The 13,939-nt window shown below is 34.1% G+C and overlaps 1 protein-coding gene across 1 annotated transcript; it reads left to right on the plus strand.

Annotated features, from left to right (window-relative positions):
• Window positions 1–4,998: 4,998 nt before the first annotated feature.
• On the plus strand, window positions 4,999–13,697 carry LOC134279820 (uncharacterized). The gene is made up of 5 exons (XM_062762235.1): window positions 4,999–5,130; window positions 5,341–5,409; window positions 6,887–7,559; window positions 8,072–8,125; window positions 8,290–13,697. The coding sequence occupies exons 1-5, from the start codon at window positions 5,017–5,019 to the stop codon at window positions 12,978–12,980; spliced, it is 5,601 nt and encodes a 1,866-aa protein (XP_062618219.1). The 5' UTR covers window positions 4,999–5,016; the 3' UTR covers window positions 12,981–13,697.
• Window positions 13,698–13,939: the final 242 nt, after the last annotated feature.

Genomic DNA, 13,939 nt, shown 5'->3' on the forward strand with positions numbered 1-13,939 from the left:
AAAGAAGATTGTGACTTGCACATTGCTCCACACAATTCTTCCGCAGTATACTTTGGACCCACAGTGCTTAGCTTCTTTAACATGTTTAAGCTACATTCAAAATTCATTTCTATTTAATTTGAATTAGCTATCCTTAGTCATGTTCACATGGAGCTAATGGGAAGTAATTTAACATGTTTAACGAGCAGTGAATTCATTTGAATTAAACATTTGAATAAACTCTCAGTGTGATTTGTAAGGCCATCCTTAAAAAATTGTTTGTTTGGAATTGCCGCCTGAAGGTTTTCAGACAGAGGAGGGAGGGAGGGAAATTTTTTTGTTTGTTTTAAACACATGTTAAATGGAAGAAAATTTTTAAATTTTTTATAAATATCTCAGTAAACAGTAAATACATTTTCTGACTTTAAACAATGATATCTACAATTAACAAAAAACCCCATAATTTTACATAGATATCTACACTATATATCAGTGTTTTGTATGGTGCATGTATTACATGTAATGGGCAAAAAAATTGATTAAATAAAAAGAAATCTTCCTACTTTTGATCAATAAAATTTTTTCAGGAGGGGGCATTTCAATGAGGCGGGAGGCAATTCCAACCAAACAATAATTTCATTTTGGCCTAATGTATAACAATGTTTTAAAGATAAAGAAATACCGTTATCAGTACCGGTATGAAATGAAACGGTATTTTACCGGTATTTTTGAAGTAACTATTCGGTACGGTACTGGTACCGTGTATCGTTGTCCAACCCTACCCACAGTGCTTAGCTTCTTTAACATGTTTAAGCTACATTCAAAATTCATTTCTATTTAATTTGAATTAGCTATCCTTACTCATGTTCACATGGAGCTAATGGGAAGTAATAACTAATTTAACGAGCAGTGAATTCTTTCGAATTAAACATTTGAATAAACTCTCAGTGTGAACACTGAGCATGGATGCACCAAATGTCAAATGCGGCTTGACAAGCACAATCTAAATTAAAACTAAATAAGTATCTGCCCTCACCCTTAAAGTCACACTGTCAATATATAATTAGTTGAATATATTCTGTAACACTAAGTGCAGTTTGAATTATAGGGTATGATCACTATGATAGATAGTTAAGTAGGACTGTTGTGTTGGAATTTTTGCATTTTTGGTTTTGAAAGTAAAAGTGACTGAGTGAGTAAGACTTGTTGAAATTACATTCTCAAATTTAAAAAAAATAAAATATAAAGCTGTGGGGATTTACAAGCCAAACAGGGAGCATCTGAACTGTAAGACAGATAATATATCGGTGTGTCTGTGTATTTCTAATAATATCAATGTATGTCACTGTCATGTATCGTCTCGTATCCTGTTTTCGACCGTATTGTATTTTCGACCTATTTTTCCCGATCTGCTCCCCGTTCCGATTCCGCGCGGTAGAACATTATTTTCGGTTGCTACACTTAGAAAAATACCTTTGAAGCACAGCTGTAGTGAAAATACCCAAAATAATTAATTCAACGGATTTTCCCCGATGGTTTTAGTCCGATGTCAGAAATTCTAGTCTTTTTACTAATGCACATTTTATCTGTTGATTAATCAAAACCGTAATCGGTTAATTACAAAGATTTTTTGATGAAATTTTTCTAAAAGAAAATTAAGATAAATGTCAAAGAGACGCAAGAATATTGAAATGAATGGGTGGATCAAACAATTTTTTTTCTACCTTAAATATGAGCACTTTCTTTTTTCAGATTCAGATTTTTACTTAAAAATGCAACGTAATTTCATTGATTTTTTTTGGAAATACACAGCTACTGACAGATGGATTCAACCAACGAATAAATGTATTTGCAACCAAAATATGCAACCTGTTCAATGTTTTTTTGAAGGACAGACAATCGTATTTTTATTGTTTGGAATATCCAATGGATATTTATAGGCAATACTGATTAATCGTTGATACTATATTTAGGTCGAAAACACAAGACGCTAATATTTTTGTAAGGAAAATGCACCCTTTCCATATTATGGCATATAAATAAAATAAACACAAAACTGCAATTTGGGTTATATCATTTTATTTAAAGACACATGTGCTAACATTTTAAGCCCATATTTTCTCAGATTCTATTAAGTTTGCAATAATTTAATAAGTGACATCTTAATAGGTCGAAAATACAATACGCCAGGATAATAAAAATATTCTAACCTTCATTCCAATGGTCCAAGCCAATCATACATTAAAATGTCGCCGTCAGCTCTTTCATCACTCGATACAATTATCACTAGGAAACCCCAAGCAGAGTCAAGAGTGTTCATCCTTGTTAATGTGACAGTTGGAATTTCCTCGTAAACAATTCACACAAGATTCTTAGAATATATAAATCTGGATAATTCTGCTTAGAATAATGTTCCAGAGGTGTGACAAAGTACTTCGTAGCTGCATGTCTACATACGTATTCTTTGGTGAGAAAATGTTCAACTTCACAAATCATTCTATTTTCAGTTTGTAAACATGTGTCCGACATCGACTCGAAGGGGCACACTAAAAACGGGATATACTAGAGACCTGATATTTACCTGACGTTTTAATTTTTAATTAAATGGTAATATTGAGTATTTTAACTTACTTACGTACAGACTTTATGACTTCGAGGCATATGCTATACAAAAATTCAATTGTTTGGAACATTCAGAGACAAATTTGAATCAGGTCAAATCAGTGTTTAGTACATCGCGTCTTTAGTACCTTCCTATTTCCCACAATGCCGCGCGTTGTTTACAAACAAAAATCCTCTAAACTAGGTACTAATTATTGTTGTGTACATCATCACATTTTAAAATTATTTGAATAAAAAGAAAACAAAGAAACACCGAATCAAAACTATATCTTTTAGATGCATCAACTAAAAATGTGCACATGCAGTAAAGGCTTGGCTGGCTATAGTAGACAACTTGTTCCTGAAAGGTTTCTCACAAGTATACTTGTTTTATATAAAAAACAATTAAATATAGCTGGGAGTTTATTTCTTTTTATATCAAATGACAAGATTTTATAAGTTCGAAATTATTTCAGTCAAACTTTTTCATAATATACCAATATTTTTAGCTATCAGAAAAAACGTGTATGAGCTATTAACCCCTAATTATAGGGGCCAGCCCCTTTTCATTGATCTAATATGAAAGCTCTCGTAATTACACACAACTTTTGTTTTATATTTCTTACCAAATTATTCTCGGTTCAAAAGTTATTACACAAAAAGTAGCAAAAATTCAAGAAAAAAAATTACTAAAATTTGCCGTTTTATAGCTTCCAAACCTTAGGAAATCAGCTTATAATTTTATCGTTCTGCACATCTACAATGTATTGGCTACAAGTTCTCCAACTTTCGTGTAAATATCTTACGTCGTCCTTGAGATTTTTAGCGGAAACGAGACATCAAAATTTTCAATTAAAGGGCAATAACTCACAATTAAAGGCATGCATCAAAAAATTGAAAACAGGTGTAAATAGGTTTAATTACAAGGTATCTAACCTGAAAGTTTCATAAAAATCAGTCCAAAGGTCTTTGAGAAATCGCCTGTCAAAAATCGAGCGGGAAAAAAAAATAAAATAATAATAAGAAACAGTAGAATAACAGTAGGGTCTTCCGAAGGAAGCGGAAGACCCTAATAAAAATAGTGGAAAAGAAACCTAAGAAACACAATAAGGTCTTCCGCTGAAGACGGAAGACCTTAAAAATAAGAAACAGAGTAAAAACAATATGTTCCCCAACTTCGTTTGGGGAACATAATATTAGGTAAACTAGAGCAAAGCTCGTTGCAAAGCAACGAGTAGGTCTTCCGTCCTGTTTGACCGGGAAGTAGCTTTCATTTTTAACAAAAATGAGAAATAACGACTAAAAATGGTTAGACTCCTCTAAAGCTATGTTAATTAATGCAAAATAAGCTATTTTTGGCTACTTCCGGTTTGACCGGAAGTGACGACGACGGACGAAAAATTAATTTTTATGCTCCCAGAGACATATGTTACACAAAAACCTGTCAAGAAATGCAAAAACACGCGTTTTCCGACTACTTCCGGTTTGGCCGGAAGTGACGACGCCGGACGTAGTTTGATGACCCCAATAGATTAAGCTTGACATTTTAAACAACTTTGCTTCTTTGACTTATTACAAATTCTCAATACGTTTTGAGATATAAAGAAAAAACTTTCGGCCCCTCTGGGCCCTTAATTTTAGGGGCCAGCCCTTTTTACGAGATATCATTCGAAAGATCTTGAAATTCTACACTTCTTTTGTTCTATATCTTTTAACAAATTATTTCCAGGTAAAACGCTATCGTGGAAAAGGTGTTAAAAATTTTGAAATTCGCGATACGTCTATTTTCGGGCCATAGGAAGCGCCGACTTGTGGAATTTCCGATAAAAATGAAAAACCTTATACATATCTATAGACTTTGGTCTATCATACCTGAAAGTTTCGTGTTTCTATCTTGAGCCATTATTGAGAAAACTGCCGGACAAAATGACCCACTAAAACTCACTAAATCGCAGAAAACTCCGAACCGGAAGTGACGTCATCAAATTTAGAAAAAACGCCTTAAGTTCATATAATTTGTCATCAATGCTGAAAGTTTCATGAAAATCCATCGGCGCATTTACGAGAAATCGCCTGCACAAAATCGGTAAGAATAATAATAAGAAAAGTTGAAAAGAAACAACAGAATAATAAGAAGGTCTTCCGTTGAAACGGAAGACCTTAACTGAATTCCCAACGGTGGTATGCTTCTCTTGTACCACAGTTCTGAAAAAAATTGATGCGCATTATAGACAGAGAGAATGACCCACTTATTTTTATCTCTCTTTCAGGTACATGTAGCTTGTGCAGACAAAAAGCTGACCAAGATGTAAAAAAGCTAAAACTCATCAGGATCACCATTGCAATACCCTAAACATAGTGTTTCCTGGCTTCATATCTACTTATTCAGGCTCTGATAATTTATTCCTGTCAAACAGTCTTGACTCGCCTGGTGAAATGCACACTGAGGGGACACGATATCTTTTGTACGTGTTTGGACAGACGACAGCCGTAGCCGTAGTGTTGTGTGTTTTGTTGTTTTATCTACTGAAGTTGACAAGGATTTATCAGGTGAAAGAAAAGGATTTTATTCTCTCTTCTAATTTGGGTTTCCTTATTTAATGTTGAATAAAAGAGTGGGCACCGGGTATTTATTAATTACCATTTACAACCTTTAAACAAGATACATTGTAATTTTATAACCGACACATAACATTTTCATCATATCTCATTCAAAAGGTACTATTCTGTAGATTTTAATATCAATCATCCTTTTTACAGTATGTTGAGCCGTGGTTTAAATCAAAAGCAGCTACACTTAGAGCGAAAATTAACAACATATTCGCTTCAGTAAGTTTCCATTTAAGTACATACCAAGCTATTGTAATAAAGGGATACTTAAATTTTTTTTTTAGTCCGTGATTATATTTCAAAGAAAATTGTAAGAAAACTTGCTGTGCTTAGGAGAGTGAGTTATTGTATGCCACCAAATGCATTAATTATTGTATTTGATAGTATTATATTTCCGCATTTTACTTACTGTTCCACTGTTTTGTGCAATGTGAATAATCAAATGTATATAGTAAAGTTATTCAAACTTCAAAAGAGGGCAGCTATGATCCTCTTAAACATTCGAGATATTTTAACTCCTACTACCTTTTTATTTTCCTGTTTAAACTGGATGCCAATCAAGGATTATTTTATGCTTAGACAGGTCATATTTCTATTTAAGGTTTTAAACAATCAAATGCCAGATTATTTGAATGTGGTTCAATATACAAAAAATGTCAATTGTCGCCAAACCAGGTCGAATGATTTCATGTCAACTATATCGTATTTACCCTGAGCCAAAATAGAAAATTACAAACGTTTATTTAGATATTCATCTGCATTTTTATGGAACAAACTATCACAAAATGTACAAAATTCTAGGTCAGTAGATATTTTTAAATCTGTGTATCTCTCTGAGTATTTTAACAGACTCAATACTTAAAATAGATTTTTTTCCCCAATTTTTGAGTGTACCTTCTTAAAAGATAGGTTTTTTTATTTTTATATATGTACATGTATGTGTTGTACTTTTATATCTTGTGTTTATATTAAGGTGTTAATTTTATATGTTCTTATGTGATTGTAAATATGTTTTAATGCAGGACCACAATGAAAACTAGCTTTATACTAATTGTTTTATTCTGGATAAATAAAGTTTATTATTATTAAACTAGAGAGAGCGAACATGTAATGAAGTCCTTATCTGTTCTGTTTGATCAGGATCCAAGATTGAATTGGTCATATTCATGCATATTAAAAAAATTTACATAGCGTACTTTATTCATAGTTTTATTTAGATTTTAGAAATTTTAGAAAACATACATATGATATTAATGTACACGTAAGTGTCTTCAACAGAGGTTTTCAAACCGAATCCAAATTTCCATTTTGAACAAAATAGTCATATTTCAAAAAAATTATGATACCTTATGTTCTTGTATTATTTTTTGATATACTAGTATTTATATCCACAAATTTTTCCTGTAAAGAAAGAAGACCATTCTGGCTTTTCGCAGCTTGATTTTGCTTATCCTTTTGTAAAAAATATGAAAAAATGATTTTTAATTAAATTCAGTGCCAACATACCGGAAAGATAACCAACCCGCTTATATAAAGTTAAAAGTTAAGTTGACAGAAAACTTTTTTAAAAAATGCCTTTATTGATAAATAAGGCAATTGTTGAATGTGATTTGCTTTTTGATGACTTAGGTAGCATATTATAGGTTATATTTGTGTTTCCTATAAAGCAAACAATATTAATTCTTTTATTTTGCAGTTACAGGTATTTCCATCAGTGAAAACTATCAATACCAAAACATCATCATCAACATCAAAGTACAAGTCTACTCCAGAAACCACAAACCTAGCGCGGGTAGCAAGACTAATCCTTGGACCATGCACAGATCTGCTGCGAGAAATTCTCAGAGCAAATATCTCACCGTCCGACCTATCAAAAACTGTCAAAATTTGGATTGATGATCTAAAAAAGAAAAAAATAAAGAATCCGTTGAATAAACAACAGATTGCTCTCATATTTCCACTGCCAACCAAACAATATGGCGGAGATTACTCTGACTTTGATATTAGTTTTCTGTACATTCTTCTACGTAATGTATGTAAAATATCTCCACACAATAAGGGATGGGGAGAAGAACCCGATCCCACGGACAATAGTGTATCTGCCAACATTGAAAGAATCAGACTGACAAGAAACAAGTACTATGGACATGCAGCAGATTTCTCCCTCTCAGAATCAAACTTTATAAGGGAATGGCAAAGCATTTACAATATTACAGTCGAGCTTGAGCGATGCTTAGGAAGTTTGACTTTATACCAAAATGCTGTGAACGATATAAAGACATGTTCCATGGATCCAGAAATAGAAGCCAGATACATTGAAAAGCTTTTACTTCTCGATGAACTGTGTGAGACTGTAAAAACGCATTCAGGTATTTTTTATACGTAAATTATCTCTGTCATTTTTTTTTCCAGGCGTCGTCATATTTACATTTTCTTTGTTTGTGAAGTCTAATATAATTCACTTGTTCCAATTTTAAGTCTCAACGAAGCTTTTCTAATTTAATGTCTGTCTATTGTGGTCATTATAAACTTTGCACATTTTTGCAGAATAAAACATTTCTTTCTTCTTGTCTTTGTTCAAAATCATATAATGTAAACGATCAATTAAACGTGATCTAATGATTGTAACTTGAGTTCATGAGTATATCTACTAGAATTAAATGAATTTCCCAAAGATTAAGTTTACCCTTGAAAATGGATTTATTTATTAAATTTTGTCGAATTTTTCCATAGTCATTGATTGTTATGACTTCTGTTGTTGTAAAATTGAGAATGTTTCAAGTCAATCATGATCTTTAGCTTTCTATTGTGAAATATTATAGTGAAAAATAAATTGGTATTCAATGATCATTAAAAGAATCCCTGATTTTTTTTTTTTTAGAAGAAATAACAAAGTTACAGCATGCAACGAGTGTAATCCATCCAAATATAAAAGGTTTGTTCAAATATATTTGCAATCGGGTGTAAAGAAAGCGAACGGTTTATATACCCGTCTGACAGTGCCTATTTATGAGAAATGTTCAGCTTTAAGTTAATATCTGTATGTATTAATTCACCATGATCAATCAGCAATGCAATTTAATTTGCATATATTTTCAGATGTTCACCAGAAAAAATATATACGCTGCTGGAAAGAAGAAGACAGCGTTTTCAATGAAACTCACAACTTTCCTGCAATGCTGGATAAAGTCCGGACACAATCTTATATGACATTTGTTGGAGTCCCAGGATCAGGAAAATCAGCCACAATCCATCACATAGCCCTGATACTCCAGGAGGAAGGTTACGAGGTTGTACCTATTATAGACATCAGTGAGGTTTACCGTTTTTGTGACTCCAATAATCCACAGGTGTTTGTCATTGATGATGTGGTAGGTGTGTTGGGTCTTCAAAAACAAAAGTTACAGGCTTTAGTAGACTATGAAAAGATAATTTCAGATCCTCCCAATAAAAGAACAAAAGTATTGATGACATGCAGGGAACTAGTGTTTAATGAATGTTACAAGTCATTTTTCTCAAATAAGGAAAATGTAATCAAAATGTTAAGTTCAGAAAATGCATTAAATGATGATGACAAAAAAGCCATTCTTCAGAAGCACGGCTTGGATAAAGATTTATTGTCCCCTACATTACTGAGAGAAGCATCGGCGATGTTTCCTCTTTTGTGTAAACTTTACTCAAAAGAGGAGAAATTTAGAAATGATGTTGAAAGATTTTTTACCTGTCCATCTGGATACATTTTAGAGGAATTTGATAAAATGAAGGAACAAAATAGATTACAATATGCTACGTTGATATTATGCCTGTTAAATGACAATAAATTATCAAAAGAAATATTAAAAGACACAGGGAATAAGGTTTTCTGTGAAATTAAATCAAAAGCATTAGAAAATTGTAAAGTTAAGAGTAACACGGACGCTTTCGAGTTTGTTGATGCATTGTCAGTAATGGAGGGGACGTACACAAAACTCTGTGGTACTGAGTATACCTTTATTCATGACTCAATGTTCGAAATCATTGCTCATCATTTCGGCTCTCGGTTCCCAAATATCATGTTACAATTTATGAGTAGCAGTTATATTGCTAACTATGTAAAACTTCAAAAAGATGAAATGCATAAATTAGAGAATGAAAATAAGCATGTGAGGGAAACTATTGTAGTCAATAGTGGGGGTAAAAAAGAAATAAACACTGCTTGTGACAGTTTAAGAAACGGGAAGAAAGAGGCTTTGAGTGCTGAAAATAGTGATAGAATGGAGGCATTTGATCTCTGTATAAGGATAGGGGAGGATCTATACTCTAGGTTAGCAGAGCGTTTGTACAGGGATATACAAAATATGGAGCTGTATGATGTTTTTATGAATAAGGTTTTAAAACATCCTACGGTTTGTCAGGCTTTTATTGAAGTGTTGGAGACAAAGTCGTACACAGAGTTGAAGTCTTTGTTTCTGTCAGAACAGAAAGACGTGTCTAAGGTAGTGAGTAAAAAAGAGCGTGTGAGGGAGGAGAGTGAGAAGAGGGATGAGAGAAGCAGAGAGAGGCGCAGACAGAGTCTGTTAGTGATTGAGAATGATGACGATAAAGAAATAACATACAGTGTCAGGGTTATCAGTTGGGTGGTTTACTACGGACACACTCAGATCCTACAATATATTTTAAAACAAACTGAATTACACAAAGAGACACAGTCTGAACTTTTTTTTAATTTTTTTAATCAGGATTTCATTTATTCAACAAAAGATGGGGAAAAGAACATTGAAGCACACAATAAAGTGGATAAATTACGGTCATTTACACACTTGGACATTGATGGGTCTATTTCTGAACAGCAGCGCTTACTTCTGCTGAGTTGTTACAATGGGACAATAGAAATTGTGAGAATATTTATTAAATATCTAAAAAGAAATACAATTTACACGACCTATCCAGACATAGATTTAAAGTTTATGTTAGGTGACACAGCACTTCAAGCTGCTTGTATTGATGGACTTCTGAGTGTAGTGAAAGAGCTGATAGAGGCAGGGGCTGATCTTAATTCAGTAAGTAAATTTGATTTTGATACTCCACTGACAGCAGCATGTAAAGGTGGATATATGAATATTGCGAAGGAGTTGCTCGGAGCAGGGGCTGATATTAATCATCAAGGTTATTTTAATACACCACTGACAGCAGCATGTGAGAATGGATATATACGTTTAGTGAAGGAGCTGGTGAGGACAGGGGCTGATGTTAACATTCCAAGTCTTCGTGATGGAGATACACCACTGACAGCAGCATGTGAAGGTGGATATATAGATATAGTGAAGGAACTGGTAAAGGCAGGGGCTGGTGTCAATTTTAAAAGTACTCATGCTTGTGGTACTCCATTGACAGTAGCATGTAAGGGTGGATATATAGATATAGTGGAGGAACTGGTTAGGGTAGGGGCTGATATCAATCTACAAGATAAGAATGATACACCACTGACAACAGCGGTTAAATATGGACACATAAGTATAGTGAAGAATTTACTTCAGAAAGGGGTTAATGTTAATCAATGTGTTGTCAACTACTCTACAGGGGTTTCTGATACACCGCTGACAGTAGCAAGCAAAGGTGGATATAAAACTATAGTGGAGGAGTTGCTCGGGGCAGGGGCTGATGTAAATCCACAAGATGTTGATGATATACCACTGTCAGCAGCGATTAAAGGTAGATATATGAGTGTTGTGAAACAGCTACTCAAAGCAGGGGCTTGTGTCAATCTGCGAGGTAAATCTAATAATTCGCCACTGGTATTAGCGTGTAAAGATGGCAATATGAGTGTAGTGAAAAAATTGATTAAATCTGGGGCTGATGTTAATCTACTATGTGAGGATCGTACAGCACTGACTGCTGCATGTGAGGGTGGACATCTATATATAGTAAGAGAGTTGCTACAGGCAGGAGCTATTGTAAATCTACAAGGTGAGTATCTTACACCACTGACGGCTGCGTGTGAGAATGGGCATCTTAAAATAGTACAAGAGTTGCTACAGGCAGAGGCTGATGTTAATTTTCAATGTGAGTATCTAACACCACTGACGGCTGCATGTGAGGGTGGACATATAAATTTAGTGAAAGAACTCCTGGAGGCAGGGGCTTATGTCAATCCACAAAGTAAAAAAGCAACACCGCTAATTACAGCAATTAAGGGTGGGAGAATGAGTATAGTGAAGGACTTGCTAAAAGCCGGAGCTAATGTCAATCTTCAGGATACGTATAATGATACACCATTGACAGCAGCATGTAAAATTGGACAAATCAGTTTTGTGAAGGAGTTGCTAGATGCAGGGGCTGATGTTAATCTACAAAATGAACATGAAACATCACTGATAGCAGCATGTTTTGGTGGATATTTAAGTATTGTGATGGAGCTGATAAAGGCAGGAGCTGTTGTAAATCTACAAACTAAATCTTTTAAATCTTACACATCACTGACGGCGGCATGTTGCGGTGGACATGGAGATGTAGTGGAAGAGCTGGTAAAAGCAGGGGCTGATGTAAATTTACATGGTAAATATTATGAACTATGGAAAAGGATACTACTCCGTGATAGAGGAATGGGGTTTTCCCGCAAAGAATCTTTCACACCACTGACAATAGCATGTGATAGTGGATATATAAATATAGTTAAAAGGCTTCTCAAGGCAAGAGCTGATGTTAATCCTCATGGTGAACATTTTACACCGCTGACAGCCGCAATTAAGAGTGAACATTTTAGTATAGTGATGGAGTTGCTTAAGGCAGGAGCTGATGTCAATCTAAAAGATAAGATTGATACGCCACTGACTGCAGCGTGTGGTTCAGGACATGTGATCGTAGTAAAAGAGTTACTACAGAAAAGTGCTGATGTTAATCTACATGGAAAGGTTGATACACCACTGACGGCAGCATGTAAGAGTGGATATATGAATATAGCAAAAATCCTGCTAGATGCAGGGAGCGATGTTAATATGCAGGATAAGGAAGGAAATACCCCTCTCTATCACGCTTTTGTAAACACACATAAAAGTTTCATCCCTCTTATACTACGAATGTTTGATATTTATGGTGCAGATTCAACTATCAGAAATAAACAAGGCATATCAACATTTTATCATGCATTAATTAGGAATGAAATTGGTTCTGTAAAGCAGTTATTAAGAACAGAGAATGAAAGTCAGTTAGACAGACTGAGGTTACATTTGTTTGAGTGTTTGGTAAATATAAGACACAGTGACGTGATGACTGATAGTAAGGATGATGTGGTGGTGACACGGAGACGAGTGTGGCGTATGGAGGAGAGGTGGGGAGATTTGTATGAGGAAATCATACAAAGTGATTGTAAGGGTTTAGAGCATCTGTTACGTGTTGGTCTGGATGTCAATCAGTGGATACAGCTGTATAATGATTATAAAGATGTGATGTATGATGTGAAACCTCTGCTGTTTGCACTGATTGATGATTATGATTTTGACAATAGATTGGTGGATAAGGTGAAGTTCCTTCTGGAGGCGGGGGTGGATGTCAATGTCATGGTGAAGTACAAAGAGTATGATTCCATGTCAGACAGTGAGTGTAATTCTGATTCTGTGTCAGACAGTGAGTGTAATTCTGTGTTAGACAGCGAGTATGGTTCCGTGTTAGACAGAGAGGGGGTGTCTGTTCTAGAGAGGACACGACGACTGGTGAGTGAGTTCAGAAAGGATGAGTGGAAAAGAGATGAAGTGTTTAAGTACACGAGAGTGATCAAGGAAGTGAAGAAACATGCAAGACGATACTCTGTGTAGAGAAGTTACAGAACGCCATATACTTCTAGTATTAAGACTTAATTACTATGAGCGTACATATTACCATAAACCTTTTGTAAAACAATGAAAAGTAATTTTTGATAGGGTTCAAATGTTTTATTTACACTATATATTATAGGTAGAACATTAACGTGTATTGGTGTATAAAACTGAGAATTATTTACTACGACGTTATTGGGCTAAAATAATATCTTATGTGGATTCATGTTATTTGATTAGACTGGAAAACCTCAGTTTATATTTATCATCCAAGCTATTTACACTTATTTTAATAATCATGTTTTTGAGTATTTAGATTTGCGAATGATAGATTTATATTTGTTCTTTATTGTATTTCAATGTACATAAATATTTACATAAGAAAATTTAGTTTGCACATTGTACATGTTGTTCAATGTTCATCCACTGTTTAACAAATTTTAATAAAAATAATCAATACAGTATAACCATTTGTTTATTTCTACTTGACACTGGGTTAATACTTTGGTATCACGTTTCTTTCCATTATTAATATCCCTGGAATCTTTATTTACCAAAAATGAGATGGACCATGCATGATGTCTTGATGCTTGTGTCACTTTTTCCAATATTGATTTTTTTATTATTTATTTATTCGTGTTTGAAAGTTTAAAATTTTATTTTAAACACTTTATATTATATATGTAAACTTTTGTATTATTAAAAACCTGAATTTGTTTTGTGTGTGAGGGAGGGTGTGTGTGTGTGTGTGTGTGTGTGTGTGTGTGTGTGTGTGTGTGGCTCCCCCATACTGGGGACCTGCTACAGATACGCAAGTCGTAAAATGGGGACATAAAAAACATTGGGGACTTGATTTAAGTCCCCAATCTTTTTTATCGTTGAAAACGAAAAATTGACATGTCTAAACCCTAAAAATATCAAAAAAATAATGTGTCCCAGTTACGGGGTTTTATCGGACA

The sequence above is a fragment of the Saccostrea cucullata genome, unplaced genomic scaffold, assembly GCF_032062105.1.
Source record: "Saccostrea cucullata isolate Sc308-1 unplaced genomic scaffold, CSIRO_AGI_Scuc_v1 ctg14463, whole genome shotgun sequence".
In the NCBI taxonomy this organism is placed as follows: Eukaryota; Metazoa; Mollusca; class Bivalvia; order Ostreida; family Ostreidae; genus Saccostrea; species Saccostrea cuccullata.

Coding starts and splice junctions, on each gene's coding strand:
- LOC134279820 (XM_062762235.1), top strand. CDS start 5,017: ATGCACACTGAGGGGACACGATATCTTTTGTACGTGTTTGGACAGACG. Junction 5,131..5,340: donor AGTTGACAAGGATTTATCAG/GTGAAAGAAAAG, acceptor TCCTTTTTACAG/TATGTTGAGCCGTGGTTTAA. Junction 8,126..8,289: donor AATCCATCCAAATATAAAAG/GTTTGTTCAAAT, acceptor ATATATTTTCAG/ATGTTCACCAGAAAAAATAT.